At 33.9% G+C, this 17,738-nt stretch overlaps 4 protein-coding genes and 1 long non-coding RNA gene across 6 annotated transcripts in view; 3 read left to right on the top strand and 2 right to left on the bottom strand.

Annotated features, from left to right (window-relative positions):
- LOC121118289 (uncharacterized) overlaps positions 1-9,156 on the top strand; it is a 38,442-nt gene extending 29,286 nt beyond the window's left edge. For both annotated transcript variants that reach the window (XM_040712868.2, XM_040712859.2), the window contains 6 exons: positions 45-395; positions 651-825; positions 6,716-6,800; positions 7,636-8,395; positions 8,455-8,550; positions 8,616-9,156. In XM_040712868.2, the coding sequence (XP_040568802.1) occupies positions 45-395; positions 651-825; positions 6,716-6,800; positions 7,636-8,395; positions 8,455-8,550; positions 8,616-8,693 (1,545 nt within the window). In that variant the 3' untranslated portion in view covers positions 8,694-9,156. The remainder of the gene's footprint in view (positions 1-44; positions 396-650; positions 826-6,715; positions 6,801-7,635; positions 8,396-8,454; positions 8,551-8,615) is intronic.
- LOC121118349 (uncharacterized) overlaps positions 1-17,738 on the bottom strand; it is a 147,934-nt gene that overhangs the window by 18,592 nt on the left and 111,604 nt on the right. The gene's annotated exons all lie outside the window — the stretch shown is intronic.
- LOC121118301 (tether containing UBX domain for GLUT4) lies at positions 9,124-11,304 on the bottom strand. Its single transcript, XM_040712880.2, has one exon. It carries the CDS (start codon positions 10,856-10,858, stop codon positions 9,278-9,280), a length of 1,581 nt encoding a protein of 526 aa, XP_040568814.1. The 5' UTR covers positions 10,859-11,304; the 3' UTR covers positions 9,124-9,277.
- Positions 11,460-13,478, top strand: LOC121118310 (developmentally-regulated GTP-binding protein 2). Its single transcript, XM_040712889.2, has 5 exons — positions 11,460-11,601; positions 11,673-11,833; positions 12,403-12,983; positions 13,041-13,242; positions 13,298-13,478. The coding sequence occupies exons 1-5, from the start codon at positions 11,538-11,540 to the stop codon at positions 13,382-13,384; spliced, it is 1,095 nt and encodes a 364-aa protein (XP_040568823.1). The 5' UTR covers positions 11,460-11,537; the 3' UTR covers positions 13,385-13,478.
- On the top strand, positions 13,848-16,076 carry LOC139906807 (gametogenetin-binding protein 2-like). Its single transcript, XM_071892188.1, has one exon. It carries the CDS (start codon positions 13,959-13,961, stop codon positions 15,888-15,890), a length of 1,932 nt encoding a protein of 643 aa, XP_071748289.1. The 5' UTR covers positions 13,848-13,958; the 3' UTR covers positions 15,891-16,076.

The raw sequence follows: 17,738 nt of genomic DNA, 5'->3' as shown, positions 1-17,738 counted from the left end.
TATTGAATATATAATTCCTAATAAAATATTTCTTTTATTTACAGAACCGAGTGCCATGGAACTTGGCAGGTCTTGTCAGTCAGCTCCCAACGGATTCATCCTCCTCCCCTCATTACCACCACCCTAATACCACCCCCACACCCTCATCAGGAGCCAACAATCAACCACCTTACTATCCTCATTTGGAGCCAAGTAGTCATGCACCGCCGCCGCCAGGGGGAGAACATAATCATCCCCATTCGCACCACTCTCACCACCCCCATTCTCATCACCACTCACACCCCCACCCTCACCATCCGTGGCCCCCCATGCCTGAAGAGTCTCGCGAATCTGCTGCCTCTTCGTACAAAGTAGATCCCGAATGTCCGCCTCCAAGCATGTATTACCCTCAACAAGTAAGTAAGATTCAATAACAATTATGGATTATTATAAATATAAATTCAAAGTATGATACTACCGCGAGAGTAGAGTATGACTTCACATAAAATTCCCTTAAACTTCCGTACGAAATTATCATTCATCCATGACTAGGAAACAATCAATATTTTTTTTGGCATCACTTTCTACAGCACAGTTATCTTAATGATACTACTTTGGATCATATTATTAACTAAGTATAATGTCTAACTCTTGTATCCTCTCTCCTCTAGGTACCTACTTCATCCGAGGTTCCAACGAGTGAAGCCCCTCCTCCCACTGCGACAGACCCACTCACGGTCTTTCAACAACAGCAGCAAAACCAGTCCCAAAATCCAAATATTGAGCATCAGGACGTAATGCAAACACTTCATCAATATTTTAGTCCATCGGATATGGGAACGGAAGGTAAGAAGGCGTAAAAAGTCCCTTTTATCATATTATTTTTAATATCAACGACTCTGTAGGGGTCGTTCAAAAAATATGCAGTGTGTAACGAGAAAAAGAATTAATCATTTTGACCTCTCCCCTCCCCCAAATTGTATCTACAGTCAAACTTGGTCTAACGGCCAAATGTTTGAAGTGTGTCCCGTCATTAAACAGTCATTTCCAATTTTCAAATTTATAACTGTAACAAAATAGGAATTCAAGAGGTTATCTGGACTAAGTAGTTGCGTCTTCAGTTTCCCTTATCTTGCCTCTTAATAGAAGTTGGACTGTATTTGATATATATCCTGTACAAGTTGCGATTTTGTATTATAAATGGAACAAATTGCTGCAAGGATTTAAATGAAGAGTGAGGTGTTATAATGCAATAGCAGAATCATGGGCGCCGTTAGGGCACAGATTCTCTATAACCTTAAAATGTCGACTCCCATATTTGACATGATTTATGTAATGTCACTCTTGAATGCCTCTTCCAGATCAGTGATTCTCAACTTCGTCTCTATAAGGTTATCAAGCCCAGCAAAAAATGTATTTTCTAAAAAAAAAGTCAAAAAGTATATGTTAAATAATCCTAGACACAAAACAAATCTTCGGACAAAATTAGCTATCCCTAAAAATATACGCCTAGGGGCTATGCAATGATGAAAAAAGTTGGGAATCAATGCAACTATCTTGTCAATATAAGTACTATTAATGATGTAGTTAATTGCCGACTTTTTTTTTGATAAAAAGTACAAATTAATTAATAATTAAGAGTATTCTGTGGTACATTCATAACAGTTATGCATAGTTTAATAAAGATCAAAATTAGTGATAGATCTCGAGGATATAGCAGAACCAAAACCTCGGTTACGGCTCCATATAATTGAGAATAACAGTAAAATGACTGAAATAACGATTCATATCCACCGTTTTGACACAAAATACCCCATATTTTCAGATCTGGGCCCGAAAAATATGATATGATCCGAAACTTTTGGAATAATTATTCCAACTACCCTGATATTATTTAAAAAGAGCCGAAACTGGCAGGATCTAAAATGAGGACCCGAAATCTATCGTTACATAAAAGATATCCTCAAGTCTAGTCCTAGCCAATTTGAAAAGGGAACCTAAAAAAATAAAACCATGAATTATGTAAAAAGGCTTATTTTTTTGGCTTCTTGCACCAATAATCGAAAAATTATGCAATTTAATCAACTAATTTTAAAACTAGAACCGAAACGACCTGGATCTAAATATAGGATCCCATCATTTAACAAATTACAATGATATATATTATCAATGAATAACAAAATTATTAAATAGTCATCAAACAATGTGTGTACTCAGACGTGGCAATTGTAACTTGTCTAAAAATTTGCTTATACAAGCAACAACTTAGAAATTACCTAAGAATTCCCCTTACTTTTTTTTTAATATATCAACTCCTGAATATACATTAACATCTTATCACATAATAAAAAATATTAAGAATGTTTTTCGCGACGCCGCAAAATTGACGGCGGACTTTGGCGCAAAATAAATATATATAATATAAGTATTCATGTTATAATATTGAGAAGGAAAAGAAAAAGAAATAAATATATTAAGAAAAGGAAGAAAATTAGCCCAATCCAATACCAGGTCGACAGGTAAAAAAAACCTGTTATATTTCTATCTTCTACGATGTCTGTATAAGTATTATTATTATAGTATAACACAAGCAAGCGACGCTTCAGTACAAATCTGCATTTATTTATTTTCCCAGAAATGTGATGATATTTAAATTTTCATCATTTAAAAAAAATATGGCGATTCTTTTTTGGGATCATGCAGCACACTTACTTATATTTTGAACATACAACAAAAAAAAAAAAAAAAAAAAAAATGTGACATCACTTTTATTTTCAACATCGTCATGGAAATCTCCAGAATGACTTTTCATAAAAAACGTAAAATAAACATAGGAACACTAGAAAAAGAGGCTTCCCCCAAAAATGCAGCATGATTCTGTATATTTTGTAATGCTTATATAGGATCTATCCCAGGGGCGTCGCTAGCCCTTTTTGTGGAGGCAAAAGTTCTTAGAGCTCCCCCCCCCCCTAAAAAAATGAGTATATATATATATACTGGGTGGAAAATTGAAATTTAAACACTTGTATTCAATCAATTTCAGTAGTTCTGTGTGAGGAAATTAGAACTGTCTGTCTGTATAGGTAACCAGACAGCTTCTTTTTGAATTTTTTAAATCAGACATCAATGTGATAGCAGCGAGATTCAAGGCTTCGGGCATCAACTCATCGTCGTGCGGGTCTCGCTCCAACAGAGGTGGACAGGCTGATGGGAATGGCTCTTAAGACCATCTACAATATTAAGAAGAGACTAGACCACAACGAGACTATAGAGGAAGGATGGCTCCGTAATAATGCCTCAAACGGCATTGTAGAGCCCCTGATTTGTGTTCCAGAGGGTTAAAGGCTCACATAAGCCATGTAAATCAACATTTTAAAGGCCAAACTGCTCCCCTGGGTCCATGTAAATTTTCCCAATGACAATGTCATCTTTCAGCAAGATGGGGCCACTGCTCACACTTTGAAAATTTCTCAGACCTTTTTAGCTAACAATATCGCTTTCTAGGACCAGAGAATGTGGCCAACATACAGTCAGGATGTCAATCCCTTCTACTTTTCTTTCTCGCCGCACATCGAGATTAGGGCCTGTAGTATCCTTCCCCCTAACGTTGAAACTATAAAAAGATCTGTCAACGAGGAGTGGGCTTCCATGGACCCTAGCTTCATTTGCAATACTTGTATTTCTTTTTTCGTCATCTGTGAGGGCAATGGATGCCGAATATAATAAATGAATTTGACATTGGCCATGTATCAGAAAATAATTAAAAGTTTTTTGTTAAATTTTATTTAATGAATGGCAGGCTATATTCTTTTTTCTTTCTAAGTGTGTAAGTTCCAAGTTTTCTATCGGTATATATACCTATGTTGTATGTAAGTTGCTGTGTCTGTACAAATTCTAATTTATTCGCTTTAAAACACACTATTTCATTACAACATAGATGATTCTAACTACCAACGATACATTTAACCTATCTTGTCATTTTCATCTACTAAAACGACATGGTTATTATGTATTTATGAATAATATAATTGTGGTTATTTAAACTTTATAATGTACCACAGAATAATTGGGATCAACGGTGAAAAGGACTTAAGCCTTGCTAGAGTGGCGTCAAACCCCTAGGGGCCATGGTGCCAAAACTTTTGAGGACTTTTTGTATTAATATCAATAAAAAAATCCGTCTTGCTTGAATAATTTCTAATGCCAGAATGTAAAATAGTTTATAAAAGTTTTTTGTCTGAAATTTTGCAATTAGAAGAAAAACAAAAATATTCCGTCAAAAATTAACCCCCTCCCTCCAAACATACAAAAAAAATCCTGCGGGCACCCCAGACGATGCATCATTATATAATTTAATTTTACCGTCGCCCCCACTGTCAAGTATATTCCAACGCTGATGCCATACTGTCTATCAAAAATCAATCCCTTTAATACCTTGTTTTTATTATGTTATATATATCAGACTCTAATATTTAGTAAAAATATGTTATTACATCGTTATACAGGGTTGATCTTATGTAGTGGTACACATATTAATTTTTTTTTTTTTAATTTAGTATTTTTCTTATAAAATTGTAAAAATTCCTACGGGAACCCGTGAGGAAGTCATCATTATATAATTATCCCCCCCCTCCACACACACTTGCAAATTCATTCCGATACCGGTGCTCTAGATACTAAATTAATTGTTTTAGTTGTGAAGGAGCATGTATTTTTCTAGAAGTCTCTTACTTTTCTAGTCCCTAATTGACCCACAAAAAAAAAAAAAAAAAAAGTACAAATCCAGACCATAGGGATTTTCTGTACATTTTAAATTCCAATATCAGTGCATATTATAAGTTAGGGTTTGAGGATCAATCAAAAGAAGAAAAAAAAACTCTTCTAAAAAATCGACTTTACTGAAGTCGACAATTTTCTGAAAATTACAGTATAATAATATTATTTGAAAAACTCTACTTTAATCGAACTCGGATCAATACTCGGAATATTTGAGTAAAGATTAATATAATCGAAGTTATGTCGAAAAGAAGAAACATTAATGGTAGCTGACATGTTAATAACATCTATACATGACAGCCTAAATTAATTTATTTTATACTAGGAGTATATGGTGTTTATATAAATATTATATAACTTTTTTTAAATTATTTCCTACAACGCAAATAAATATTTACTAAAATTACCTACATACGTTATTTCATTAATAGTTAAATTATCTTCCTTAATGGGGTTTAGTCAAACACATTTAATTGTTTAATTTTGATTTGATCAATTCAATGAAAAAATATTTTTAATTTAAGCTTGACTTGGCTCAATGTTCAATTACTCCACCAAAATCGATAATTATAACTAGTGTTGTGTTGGCCTAGTTCGGTCCAGTATAAGAGCCGGTCCTTCATCTCTCAGTACCATTCCTGATTGAACAAGGAAGAAATAATGTTGAGTGACGTCATCAAGGACCAAACTTTATAAGTTTTTAGACCTAAAATGTAGAATTGAACTAGACGGGACTGCAGTCTTCATTACTAAATAAGGACCAATACTACACTAATCATAATTAAAGAGACTATATGGGAAAGAGGCGTCATGTATATCTAAAAGAATGTTCTTTCTTATCTCTAATTCTGATTTGACTAAAATTTTGTAATTGCGCTATTTCATCTCTCGTGGAGTTAATTGTTATTTTGACTACGATTTATCTAATGTAATTTAATAGAAGTCAACGTTTCAGACAGGGTTATGTATTTTTCTTTAGAATTAACTAGAAACATAAACGATTAATTTAAACCATAGTACTTAGTATTTTAGTCATAAGTATGCTCTAAAAAGTTCTATAAGTTATTTTAGAACAAAAGTACATAATTCTAATAATCTACGAAGGATATTTATATTCCACATTTTTTGATCGAGGTTACGTCAATCCTGAACATAATTCATAAACATAGTTTTGTTTACTTTTTATGTCAACCATCTGGTCCCTCTTTTCTTATTAGTCTCTTTAATTATAACCAGGCGACGTCACGAATATTAATTTGAGGAGTATTTTGTTACGTAGATATTTGAATACTTACAGGAGGATTATAAAAGCTAGGATTATTTCGTTTTTATTTGTGATGTCTAGATTTAGTTGTTCAGATTGTTGATTAATGAGTGTCAGGCCTTCAGAAAGTATTACCTATATATTTGTTTATACATTTAAGAGACATTGGTTTAGCATTATATATATTGTTAGTTATTATAAGTTTAATAACAAATATTAAAATTATACCCAAATTTGTCTAAGAAAAAACGTTTTTTGTCGAATATTTCTGATGTTGTCACAAACTAGAAATTAATAATATTATTTATTCAAAATTTTGTCTTTGTTAAAGGCGTCCACATGATAATACTATTGGGAAGGGGGGGGTGGGGTGAGGCTTAGTTCCCTAAAATGACCTTTCTTTTTTTAGAAAAAAAATCAACCCTGTTTTCCCCCTCAAAAAGGCAAACATTCCTGGATTTGGGGGCTATATCCCATCCAAACGCCCCTAAAAGGTTAAAAATTTGTCAAATTTTCTCTTTTTCTTAAAAGTAATTTTTCAAATGTAGTGTTTATAAAAAAATCTTACTAAAAGTCCTGTGTTGTAACTCGAAACCAACACTTATATTTTTTAATACATGATAATTACATTGTATGTTTCCTAGTCTGTACTGCAATCATGATGATATACCAATAATATTATTCATTTCCTTGCAGAAAACAGTGCTAATTGGATGGATCCGAATCAAGTGGTGAGCTCTGGCCTTGGAGAACCTTATAGTGAATATGGTATATCCCCAAGGTAATTTAAATTTATGATAATGGTATTTTATGTATTAATCTAATGTCTTTAATATTTCTATTATTTCTTTCCCTCTCTCCCAATCCATTAATGCTTTCGCTGAAAGAGGGTGGAATGATACAATTTATATGCATATATTAGGGCTCTCATGAATATAAATCCTTGGATATATATTCATAAAAAGGGATAGATAACAAAAAAATTGTGATTTTTGCTGGATAGAAAGAAATATGAAAAAGAAGTAAATAAATATGCTTTCTTATGGACTATGGTGTAAATATTGTATTTACTATTTTTATTTTTTTCCAGAAAAGACTAAAAAAGCTTCTCAAATATTGTTGTAGTAACAATGGTCTTGAGTTATAAACCCCAGAAAAAATATATTTGAATAATCATATGCAAAGAAAAAAATATTGAATTTCAAATCTCAGATTATAATGCTTATTTTAAAAGTGTAAAAAGTGTGCTAGGCAGTTTCTTGGTTGTTTTTTTCATAAATATTATTTGCAATGCAGCTATTATTTTTTAACATATTATTTAATCAGTACATTATTTTTAGAAGATGATTACTTGCTTAAGATAAATGTATATAATAATACTAACAAGACATTGATGCCTATCCTCTTATCAAAAAATATATTTATTGAAAATGTTAAATAGTTACTAGCCATTTAAAGCTTCAAGTAAAATTCTTCTATCTAGTGGGAAAATACTTTGTGCATGCACCTATTTTAGGTTTCCCTGGTATCTAGTGAGTAATAAAGAAAGTGCTCCTTGATATATCCCATATCTACCCACTTAAATAAGTATAACTACATATTTCTATTACTTTCAGAGTTGGAAATACGTATGGTGATCGCAAAAAGAAAATTATCAAAGAATGGACGAAAATTCATACATCGGAAGCCGCCCCAGACACAACTTCCGCATCCCGGTCATCTGGTATCGCAGCTCCATATATACCCCCAAGTGGAGCAGAATTCTTATCTCCATATTACTCTCCACACATCAAGGATGAGCCTGCCTTTCGTGCGGCTGTTGAATATCAGCAATATCAACAGTACTATCATGATACTTCCCTTAATCCCTACGCCTCAGCGAGCAATCCTATGATACCTGATTCCCTTCCTGGACTCATACATCATCAACCCCCACTTCAACCCAATCCACCCCGAAGAAAGGAACGCAAGAAAAAGAATAGCAATGCAGCATCCCAGCAGCCTCCACAACCACAACAGTCTCCAGGCCTCTCTGGGATGAGTCGAGATGAGCGGAAGGCTTTAACTCTTGGACTTCCCATTTCTGTGGCAGATATAATTAATCTCCCTATGGATGAATTTAACGATTTACTCTCTAAACACGAATTAACGGAGGAACAGTTGACGCTGTGTCGGGATATTCGGCGTCGAGGTAAAAATAAAGTGGCTGCAAGGAATTGTAGGAAGAGGAAAATAGATCAAATTAAACAATTGGAGGATGATGTGACGAGGATACGATGTCGCAAAACGGAGCTCGTTCAAGAGCATGAAAAATTATCAAGTCAAAGAAGCCATTGGACAGACATGGTTAAACGCTTGCATGACTATGTACTCAAAGTGAGTCAACATAAATATACAAGGTGTACATTTCTAAATGATTTGCACTCTACTTTCAGGAACTGGGCCATGATCCCTTACATTGGGAGCTTCAAATGGACCATAGCAGACAAGTTCATATTTTACCAAGGAGCCAGAATCCAGATCATTCGAAGGTATGACTTTTTATATATAAATTATATTTTTGAATGATTAATTATATCATTTCCTTCTTTCTTAGATACGCTCTTATCATTATGCACCCTCTCTTGGGCCTCCAGTTATGGAAGGGGGGATTTCAGCTCACATACCCAGATAGATAAAATTGTTCTTGGATGTCTCCCTCCCCTCTATGCTACTGTTGCTCAGTTATCGATCTTTCATGTTATTCCAAAAAATAAAAAAGAAGAAAATACTATGTTTTTCAATCCTGGTGAACTATTCAATATTCGAATTATTAAGTGATTATTACTCAGTGTGTTAATTAGAAGACAAAAACGACAAACATTAATTATTTTATTCATATTTTTCTACGTGCATATGTTGTTTCTTAAGATTGCTCCAACTACGTTTGATGAAGTTGGCAAGCGGTATTTTATGATATGATCGTAATCGAAGGTTAACTTTTTCCAAACCTTCAAGGCTGTGAATCCGATTCTCTCATTATTTTATTCTTTATATTATATTACTATTATAATTATATATTATGATTGCCTTCTAGAAAAATAATTATACAATTGCAATAGGTGTTAAATGTAAATAAATAAGATATATTTAAAAAACACGCAGAAATTTCTGAACTATTAAATTTTTGTGATTTGAAAATATGTTAACATTTAATTAATAATAATATATATACATGATGATATTTGTGGGGTGAATAACTAGCGTAAGAATCCATCTTCATTGTTTTCCTGACTTGAACCACTTGGGGACTTTACCTTCTGAACTCTCACCTCCGAATGATTCTTTCGTATGAACTCGAGACGTCGAAGGTGATGACGAACTCCCTTCTCCTGTACTTTGATCCATTGCGCCCTCTGATGGTTCAGATTCCTTTTTGCGGCGTTTGTTAACTTTGCATGCTGCATTTGCACCCGTATAATTGGATAAATTCGACAAAACTTCTTTCTTTAATTCAATCTTGGATTCGCAACTTATGTGTACACATGACGCTGGAACAAGGCCGACATCCAAGAAAGATTCCTCGGGTTTTAACACTCTCTTTGGTGGAGTAATAATTAAATCAAATGCAATAGTAGGATCCTTCAAAAACTCTTTGACTCTGTCTTTTAATTCTCCGATTGTAGTTCCACTTAGACAAACGATTTGAAGGACATATCGCTTGGGATGAGGGAATTGCACACGAATGACAGACTTTTTATATTTGTTGAGAAGTTCTCGTTTCTCTGCCTCTTCTTCAGCCTTCCTCATTTTAGACGTCATGAGAGGTGCTTCACCATCTTGATACTGTTTAACTGCTCGCATATTAGATTGTTGAAGGATTTTCAAATCTTTTACTCCGTGCTCAAAGAAAGCATCGTCAATATTAGAAAACTGTATAGTGGAAGGAGCAGCACTTGAGTCAAAGGCAAGTACATTTTCATGCTCATCCAGATAATGAATAATGGGATCCGGTAGTGGGAGTTCTGCCTCTTTTGACTTTGTCTTGGGTTCGGGACGTTGTTGGTCTTCTTGACTTAGACTCCCGTGATTCGCCTTCATTTTGGCAAGTATCGCTTCTGTACTAGAGGGCCCTTTTTTCTTCTTGCTTTTATTTTCATCTGAATCCTCCGATTTTTGAGGTAGGAGCTGACCCATTTTGGACATTAGTGATGTAGAATCAGTCGTACTGGATTGGGAAGAGGTCGTGGAGTCCTTGACGAAATTGAATACTTTAGTGAAGACAGAGTCATCTTTTTTTGCCTTTTTGGAGGAACAGACGCCTGAAGAGACAATCCCTGGAGCACAAGTGTTTTTGTAGAAGAACCTTATGAGAACTCTGGCGTTGGTAGTGATGCCAATGGACCTTAATGAACTATTTTGCAGATTTTCCCATCCCACGATCTCCGTCCGCATGTACAGAATTGCGGGTTCCCCCTTGGAGGGATCCACATTGATGCTTGCAAGGAACAGAGCTTCCAAAATCTTGGATTGAGTCGTTACTTCCGATGTTGGAGGCAGTCGCGTTCCGTCCTCCAATTGAAATACAATGGGAACATGGATTCCATCACTCCCCGCATCTCCTCCTTTGGGAGATATCACCATTTCCAACTGGGCCTTGTTTGGTAAATTAGAGAATCGGATGTTATTCGAGGGATCCAAAACCTTTCCATGATGCTGCAGATCAAATTGAGTGGGATCCGAAATCCCTCGTTTTGAGCAGACCTCCTCCAAAACAGACATAAGAGTCTGGCTCGGAGTCACCTGGACCGTGACCCGATGTCCAGTTGAGCAGAGAATGATCACACTATTCACAGACATTCCCCTTCAATTGATAATGCCAATCACACCACCCTTCAAGATAAAATCGATCCGATGGAATAATTAGAAAAGTAGCGTACTAGGAAATTTTAAGAGTAATCTTTGATACTGTATGACGTCATATTGTCTAATACTATGACGTCATCAAGATACTTCAGATAAGCATTTCGTCCAATGAAAAGCCCTTATGCTATTCAACATCATACTTCTTCATTACCAACATAAAAAACGGGCAACGAGACTTATATACGCATACTTTTATGCAAAATTTTACTCTTTTTGACGTACTAATAGAACACACGACCTTATACTTAATTGTAGATATTCATTAATTATGATTCATGACCTATTTCCTATAAATTTAAGCAATTTTTGAGAATAATTATGCAGTGTATAAAAATAAATGTAGCTTTATGCAGCGCATTTATGGCTAGTAAACGTGCGGTGTTATTATTTTTTAATTTCTGGTGGAAGGAGATGGTGGTTTTTGTACAAGAGAAGAAAAAGAAATGACGACTATAGATTGTACAAAGGTTATAAAACATGTGATATTAGCTAATAATTTTCCATTAAGACGGACTCATTCTTGTACATTTATTAGTAATACTAGTAGTAGTCCTTATTTTGACACATTTGATCGCGAAACGTTTTTTGTTAATAGTACTGTAGAATAGTCATCATGGGTATCCTGGATAAGATTTCCGAGATTGAGAGAGAAATCTCTCGGACGCAAAAAAACAAAGGTATTTTACGAAAAGGGGAAATTCGGAGTTTGATTTTACTATTTGACCTCAATTATTATTTCAATTTGCAGCAACGGAGTATCATTTGGGGACTTTGAAGGCCAAATTAGCGAAATATCGTGCACAACTCCTGGAGCCCACTGGGAAAAAGGGTGAAAAAGGAGAGGGGTTTGATGTCCTGAAGTCTGGAGATGCTCGAGTGGCAATGATTGGGTTTCCATCCGTTGGAAAAGTAAGGAATTAATGTTATTATCAACTATGGTGTACAATTTCGCTTGATCGTCATATTTTCTCTTGACTTTGGAGACATCCACATCCCAAAGTTGATATTCAATACACCCCCAATCATTTAACATTAAGGAAATTACTTGGATTAACAAATATTATTTGCAGTAAAAGAGGGATCACGACGTTTTGAGTTATTCGGACAAATAGGAATTTGGAAGCCATCCTTGAAGGCTCAACATAATGAATAATCATAATTGATGGTTCATACAAGAAAAAGTCTAATTAATACGACTCGTATTGTCTTATAAATGATATCTCTCCTGATCCACTCCATTAGATACGAACTCTTCCATCTACGTTCAAGGTCCTCTAATGTGCTACTTGTCTGAATAACTCGAGAGTCAATATCCTTCTTCTCTTACTCCAAATGTATATTATGAGAAGTTTGCGATGATTTAATTTCTACTTTTCGCTTTCGAGATAGAATAATAAAATATGAAGATTGTGGAAACTTTTTTCACCATATCCGCGATAGGAATTGGTTCAATGATTTAATGAATTATCTTTCTATAGTCCACACTCCTCAGCACCATCACCAAAACAGAGAGTGCACAAGCATCTTACGAGTTCACAACCCTGACTTGTATCCCCGGTGTTATTGACTATAAAGGAGCCAACATCCAATTACTCGATTTGCCTGGAATCATCGAAGGAGCTGCTCAGGGAAAGGGAAGAGGTCGACAAGTCATTGCTGTAGCTCGTACTGCAGACCTTGTTCTCATGATTCTAGATGCCACAAAGAAGGACATCCATAAGGATTTGTTGGAAAGGGAGTTACATAGCGTGGGAATTCGACTCAATGAATCCAAACCTAATATATACTTTAAGCAAAAAAAGGCCGGCGGGATTTCTTTTAATTCCACACTGACTCTTACTAAAATGGATGAGAAACTTTGTCAGATGATTCTTCATGAATATAAAATTTTTAATGCGGAGGTTCTATTTAGAGAAGACTGTAACGCAGATCAGTTTATTGATGTTATATTGGGGAATCGGATTTATATGAATTGTCTGTATGTATATAATAAAATCGATCAGATATCTTTAGAAGAAGTGAATCGTCTTGCAAGATTGCCTCATTCCGTTGTTATTAGGTAAGATTTACATCACATTCTCCGTACTTATAAATATATCCTTTCCCCTGCAAATAGTTGTGAAATGAAATTGAATTTGGATTACTTATTGGACTCCCTTTGGGAGCATCTTGATTTGATTCGCGTTTACACAAAAAAACCAGGAATGCCTCCAGACTTCGAAGATAGTATTATTTTGAGGAATGGAGTAACTTGCAAGCACGTATGCCATTCGATTCATCGAACTCTACCTGCCGTTTTCAAATATGGATTAGTTTGGGTAAGATGCATTACCCAATTTTGCCGTTTTCTTTAACGAATTCATTTTAATTTAGGGAACAAGCACCAAGTACTCACCTCAACGTATTGGATTAGCTCATTCAATGCACGATGAAGACGTTATTCAAGTGGTCAAAAAATAAATTTTCTCGATCGCTGCTCATTAAAGTTTATATAATTAATTAGTTTACTGTTGAAACTGGCTTTTTTTATGATGAAATACAACACTTTCAAACAGATGATTATTTTTTTTGTATACCTATAACTAACAAGATGCTAAGTTCTACTCATGGAATAAATAGAATCCTTCATACTTATTTTTTCTCTCCATTGACAACCATTTATCCAGTTCAACATTAGTAGTCATGAAAAGTTCTTAATTCAATCTACTCCAAATATATTACAAACATTTTCTTAACTAATCGTGTTTTATTCTTTATCGAGCGAGTGATTTCTCAAGAGACTTGAAAAAAAGTTATATTGTTCTTATTGTCAAGTGTTGATTACCTTTACAGCAATTATTGGACTGATTAGATAATATTATAATCAAAGTAAATTTTAATGAATATTAGGTATCTTTTTCATTTTGATAATATGATGTGAGAGCTTAGATCGGACAGGATATCCAGATAATACTCTCTAGTTCTCAACAGGTAAAGTGAAACCTTCTATTAAAAAAATATTTTGATAGAGACAAATCAGGTTTGAAGTGACAACATGTCTGGGTCGAATCGTCCCTTGAATCCTGGCCGACTTATCGCAGTTTATCCTCGTAAGATATCTCGTTTTCGTTTCTGCCCATATGCCCAACAATTTCTCAAAAGTGTACCAAGAAATGCATCGATCGATTGCACAGGAAGAATGCGTCGCATTCCCATCATATTTGACGAATTCATCTGCTTGACAATGACAACTCAAGATGCTTGCATTGCTTGTGTCAATCCTCCTCGTTTTCAGCCTGGAGGAGATGATCATATTCGAGTTGAGAGAGAAATATTCCTTGGTAAATATGAAGCAATGGATAAGGAGGATCTCAAAGTGTGTTTTAATGTGAAGTTGGATGATGTTATAACTACTTTTGGTGAACTGTTCAAATGTGTGTTCTGTTATAAAGCATTTGGGTTACTATTAAGAGACTTGAATAAACTTAAACTTAATTGGCCAGATTTTTTCAAATTTCAAGATCATCCTGATCCTCTTGCTTGTCTCACTCCATTTGTTATTGGAGATAAGGAGATCTACATTGATCATAAGCATTTAACGCGAAATAAAGCTATAGCAGATCTTTTTTGTGTACGCATGCCTCGAATCTATGAAGAAGTACTCTATGAGACGAAAGGTGCGGCGCCATGTGGGCTACATGACGCCAATGCCATGAATTATGCAAATAAACTCCAGGTTTGGTCTGATGCATGGAAAATTATGGAACCTCCATCGCGCAGAGCTGTTTTGGAAATCCCTTATTCACTTATGGTTGGAGGCATTACATCTTTTGTGGCACAGCACATGATGTGTGAAAACTGTGAAATCAATATTTATAAAGCCTTACTTTATCTATTTTTTTTAGAAGCGGACGATACAAAACCTGAAGATAAAGAAAATACTGATGGAAATCCCAGGCTATTTGATTCAATAGAAATCTGCAAAGATGCGGAATTTCCTTTTAATTACAAGACGTTTGCTAAAAAAGATTTAGCCAATTTTAAGAATTTTCTTACCGTAACACATGACTTTCATATTCACATTGCCGAATCAGAAAAATTTGTTCGTCATTTAATGTATCTTATAGATCCAGAGATTGATACTAAAGTAACTGTTGAAAGACGAACGGCATCTAATTTAATAGGAGGACAAAATGCACTCGTTCTTGTTATAGGACTCCTTTTATTTCGTCGTTTACAATGGATTTGGGAAAAATACAGAGAAACTAAGGTATCTATTGGAGTTTTATCATATACAATATTAACGATAATGAGAACTGCCTTTGAGGATTCATATGAAAAGAACAAAGGCATATCAGACTTGGATCGAATTTGCAAAGAAATAGAAGAGGAGGAGCCCAAAAAAGAATCAAAATCCTCAAAAAGAAGAGCCAAGAAAAAAAAAAGTAAAAAAAATGCCACAGAGGCTCAAGGGTCTCAAACCAATAATGATGAAAATGATAAGAATGCACATAACATTGAAGAAGCAAATAAGGAGGCTTCCTGCTCTAAAGAATTATCCAAGGCTCCTCAAGAAGGAGAAGAAGAGGTCCATGAAATCATATCTCAAGAAGAGCCTAATTTATGTGAGGTTCAGAGTGGGAATACTAATAGTAGAGAAGACAAAAAGGAGGAGATATCCTCTGATCACAGACCCAAAAATCTTCATTCGAATGGTCCTCCTCAGCCTAGTCCACAAATACGTCCCATAGATGATCCCTTCCTTGAGTCATTTTCTTTATTAAGTCCTAATTTTAGCATACTCAGTTTGAACGAATCTCTTGATGATCTCATAGATAATGATGAACATGACAAAGGCATTCCAGAAGAGGATATTAAAAATTTTCAAGAGAGTGTGCCTGATGTTCTTTCAAAGCGAGAAGAGTTACGACAGTGTTTGAAGAATAGATTTGAAGAACTTTGCAAAACAGTGTCTAAAGGCGAGTAGTCCTGAAATGATATCCTGGTTTTAAAAAAAATATTTCTTCAAATAGACTCTTTTAAAATTGTTTATCATTACTTAATTAGTATTTTTAATTTAAAGACTTTGACAATTAATGTATTAAAATTTATATATATTTATATAATCGATTAATCATATTTAGAATAAAAATCATTTGACATTTTAATATTACTCTGTTGTTTCCCCTTTGATGAGGAACATTCAATCCAATTGAATTCTATTCCTCTAATTCCTTGAAGTAAGATTTTATTATTACTTTGTACTGTCAAATTTAGCAATAACTATAAAAAAGATTAAAAAATAATAGTATTTCAAGATATCTTGTTAATTATGTTCTGATGTCTTTATTGTGAAAGAAAAGAAGGCAAAATGAAACATTAATTATATTATTCATTGACATATTTAAAGGTTTCCTTAGAATTTGACCCCTCTTGAAATTGCAATATTTTTTTTTACAGACATTCTTTCTTCAGCTCCAAAGAGATGAATCAATTGTCTCTTGATATCTTTATAGTTAAAGGTTAAACTTAATTTAATGATGTCTACATATCATGAATATGTAGCTCGTTCCATTTATTTTCATTTTACAAGGCTTGGTTTATATGTTATTGATCCCCATTTTCACATCGTGTGATTACCTGTTGACTATATAACATGTTTCCAGGGACTCAAGACTACCACTTCGGACTTGGACTCGAAAGTCATTTATATTTTTTTCACGGGATATAAAATCCTATTCAATAAATTATCCTTTATTTTTCAGTCGACTTGAACTGGACACGAATGTTCAATCAAGTTTTAAATATAACTGAACGTAATAGCAAGAGAAGTTCACTACCCAGAGTTCAATAATAATGAAAACATTTGAGGAATAAAAAATTATTTCTTTCGCTTACCAATCAAAAAAAAAAAAAAAAAAAAAAAAAATTGAGAGAGTACATAAGAATACACTGGATTTTCATAACTATTAGTTTATAAAATATAGATAAAATTTTTGTGTGTCTCAACTTATTCAATAGATTTCAATACAAAACGTACAATTGACCGAGATATATAAAATGTCATACTAAATTGTTTCTGTAAGAATACTGCTAATAAAGTCTAGCAAAATTTGCAATCATATCGTTAATCTAATTCAAGTATAATATTCATTTTCACAAATAGTAATTTTACCCAAGTTAATACAACCAATGGTTGAACTTAACCATTGGTTGTATTAACGCAACCCCAAAAATAAATAAATAAAATTATGGCGCCACTCAATAACGAACGAATTAGATTTACTTTATTTTATAATCATTATACATTTAGAAAACATTGGATGATAAATTTTATAATACAATTTTATTTCTATGAACAAATCAAATCTCTCATATCACCCAAGCCCATAAGCCTTCTACTTTAATTTTATATCTACAGTGATTTATAAATGGTACCTTGTAGGGGTAACTGGGGTAATATGAGGCCATGAGTAAAATGATACACCATAATATACACTTTACTATTAATTCTAGAATTACTATTTTTTCAGATGTGACAGTAAATGACTTCATCTTTAGGCCATATTAAATTCAGTCTCATTGGTCAACCCATAGAAAGAAATTCTCAAAGAAAATTAATTTTTTTAATTGCACTTTATAGTGGATTAAATTTGTATTGTAAACCCAGATTAAATAGTAAACATAGAATACAATGTAGTGTATTATGTGGTAATAAGCATTCGTTTTTAAGACGTTACATTTATTATTAACTTAATACAATATATGAAGTGGCTCTGCGGGGTAATATGAAATACACTAATTGGGATAATATTGACCATGGCTTTGTGGATGT

This window comes from Lepeophtheirus salmonis, chromosome 1 (assembly GCF_016086655.4).
Source record: "Lepeophtheirus salmonis chromosome 1, UVic_Lsal_1.4, whole genome shotgun sequence".
In the NCBI taxonomy this organism is placed as follows: domain Eukaryota; kingdom Metazoa; phylum Arthropoda; class Copepoda; order Siphonostomatoida; family Caligidae; genus Lepeophtheirus; species Lepeophtheirus salmonis.
The sequence above is the reverse complement of the archived record's forward strand: the minus strand, read 5'-3'. Positions and strand labels throughout refer to the sequence as shown.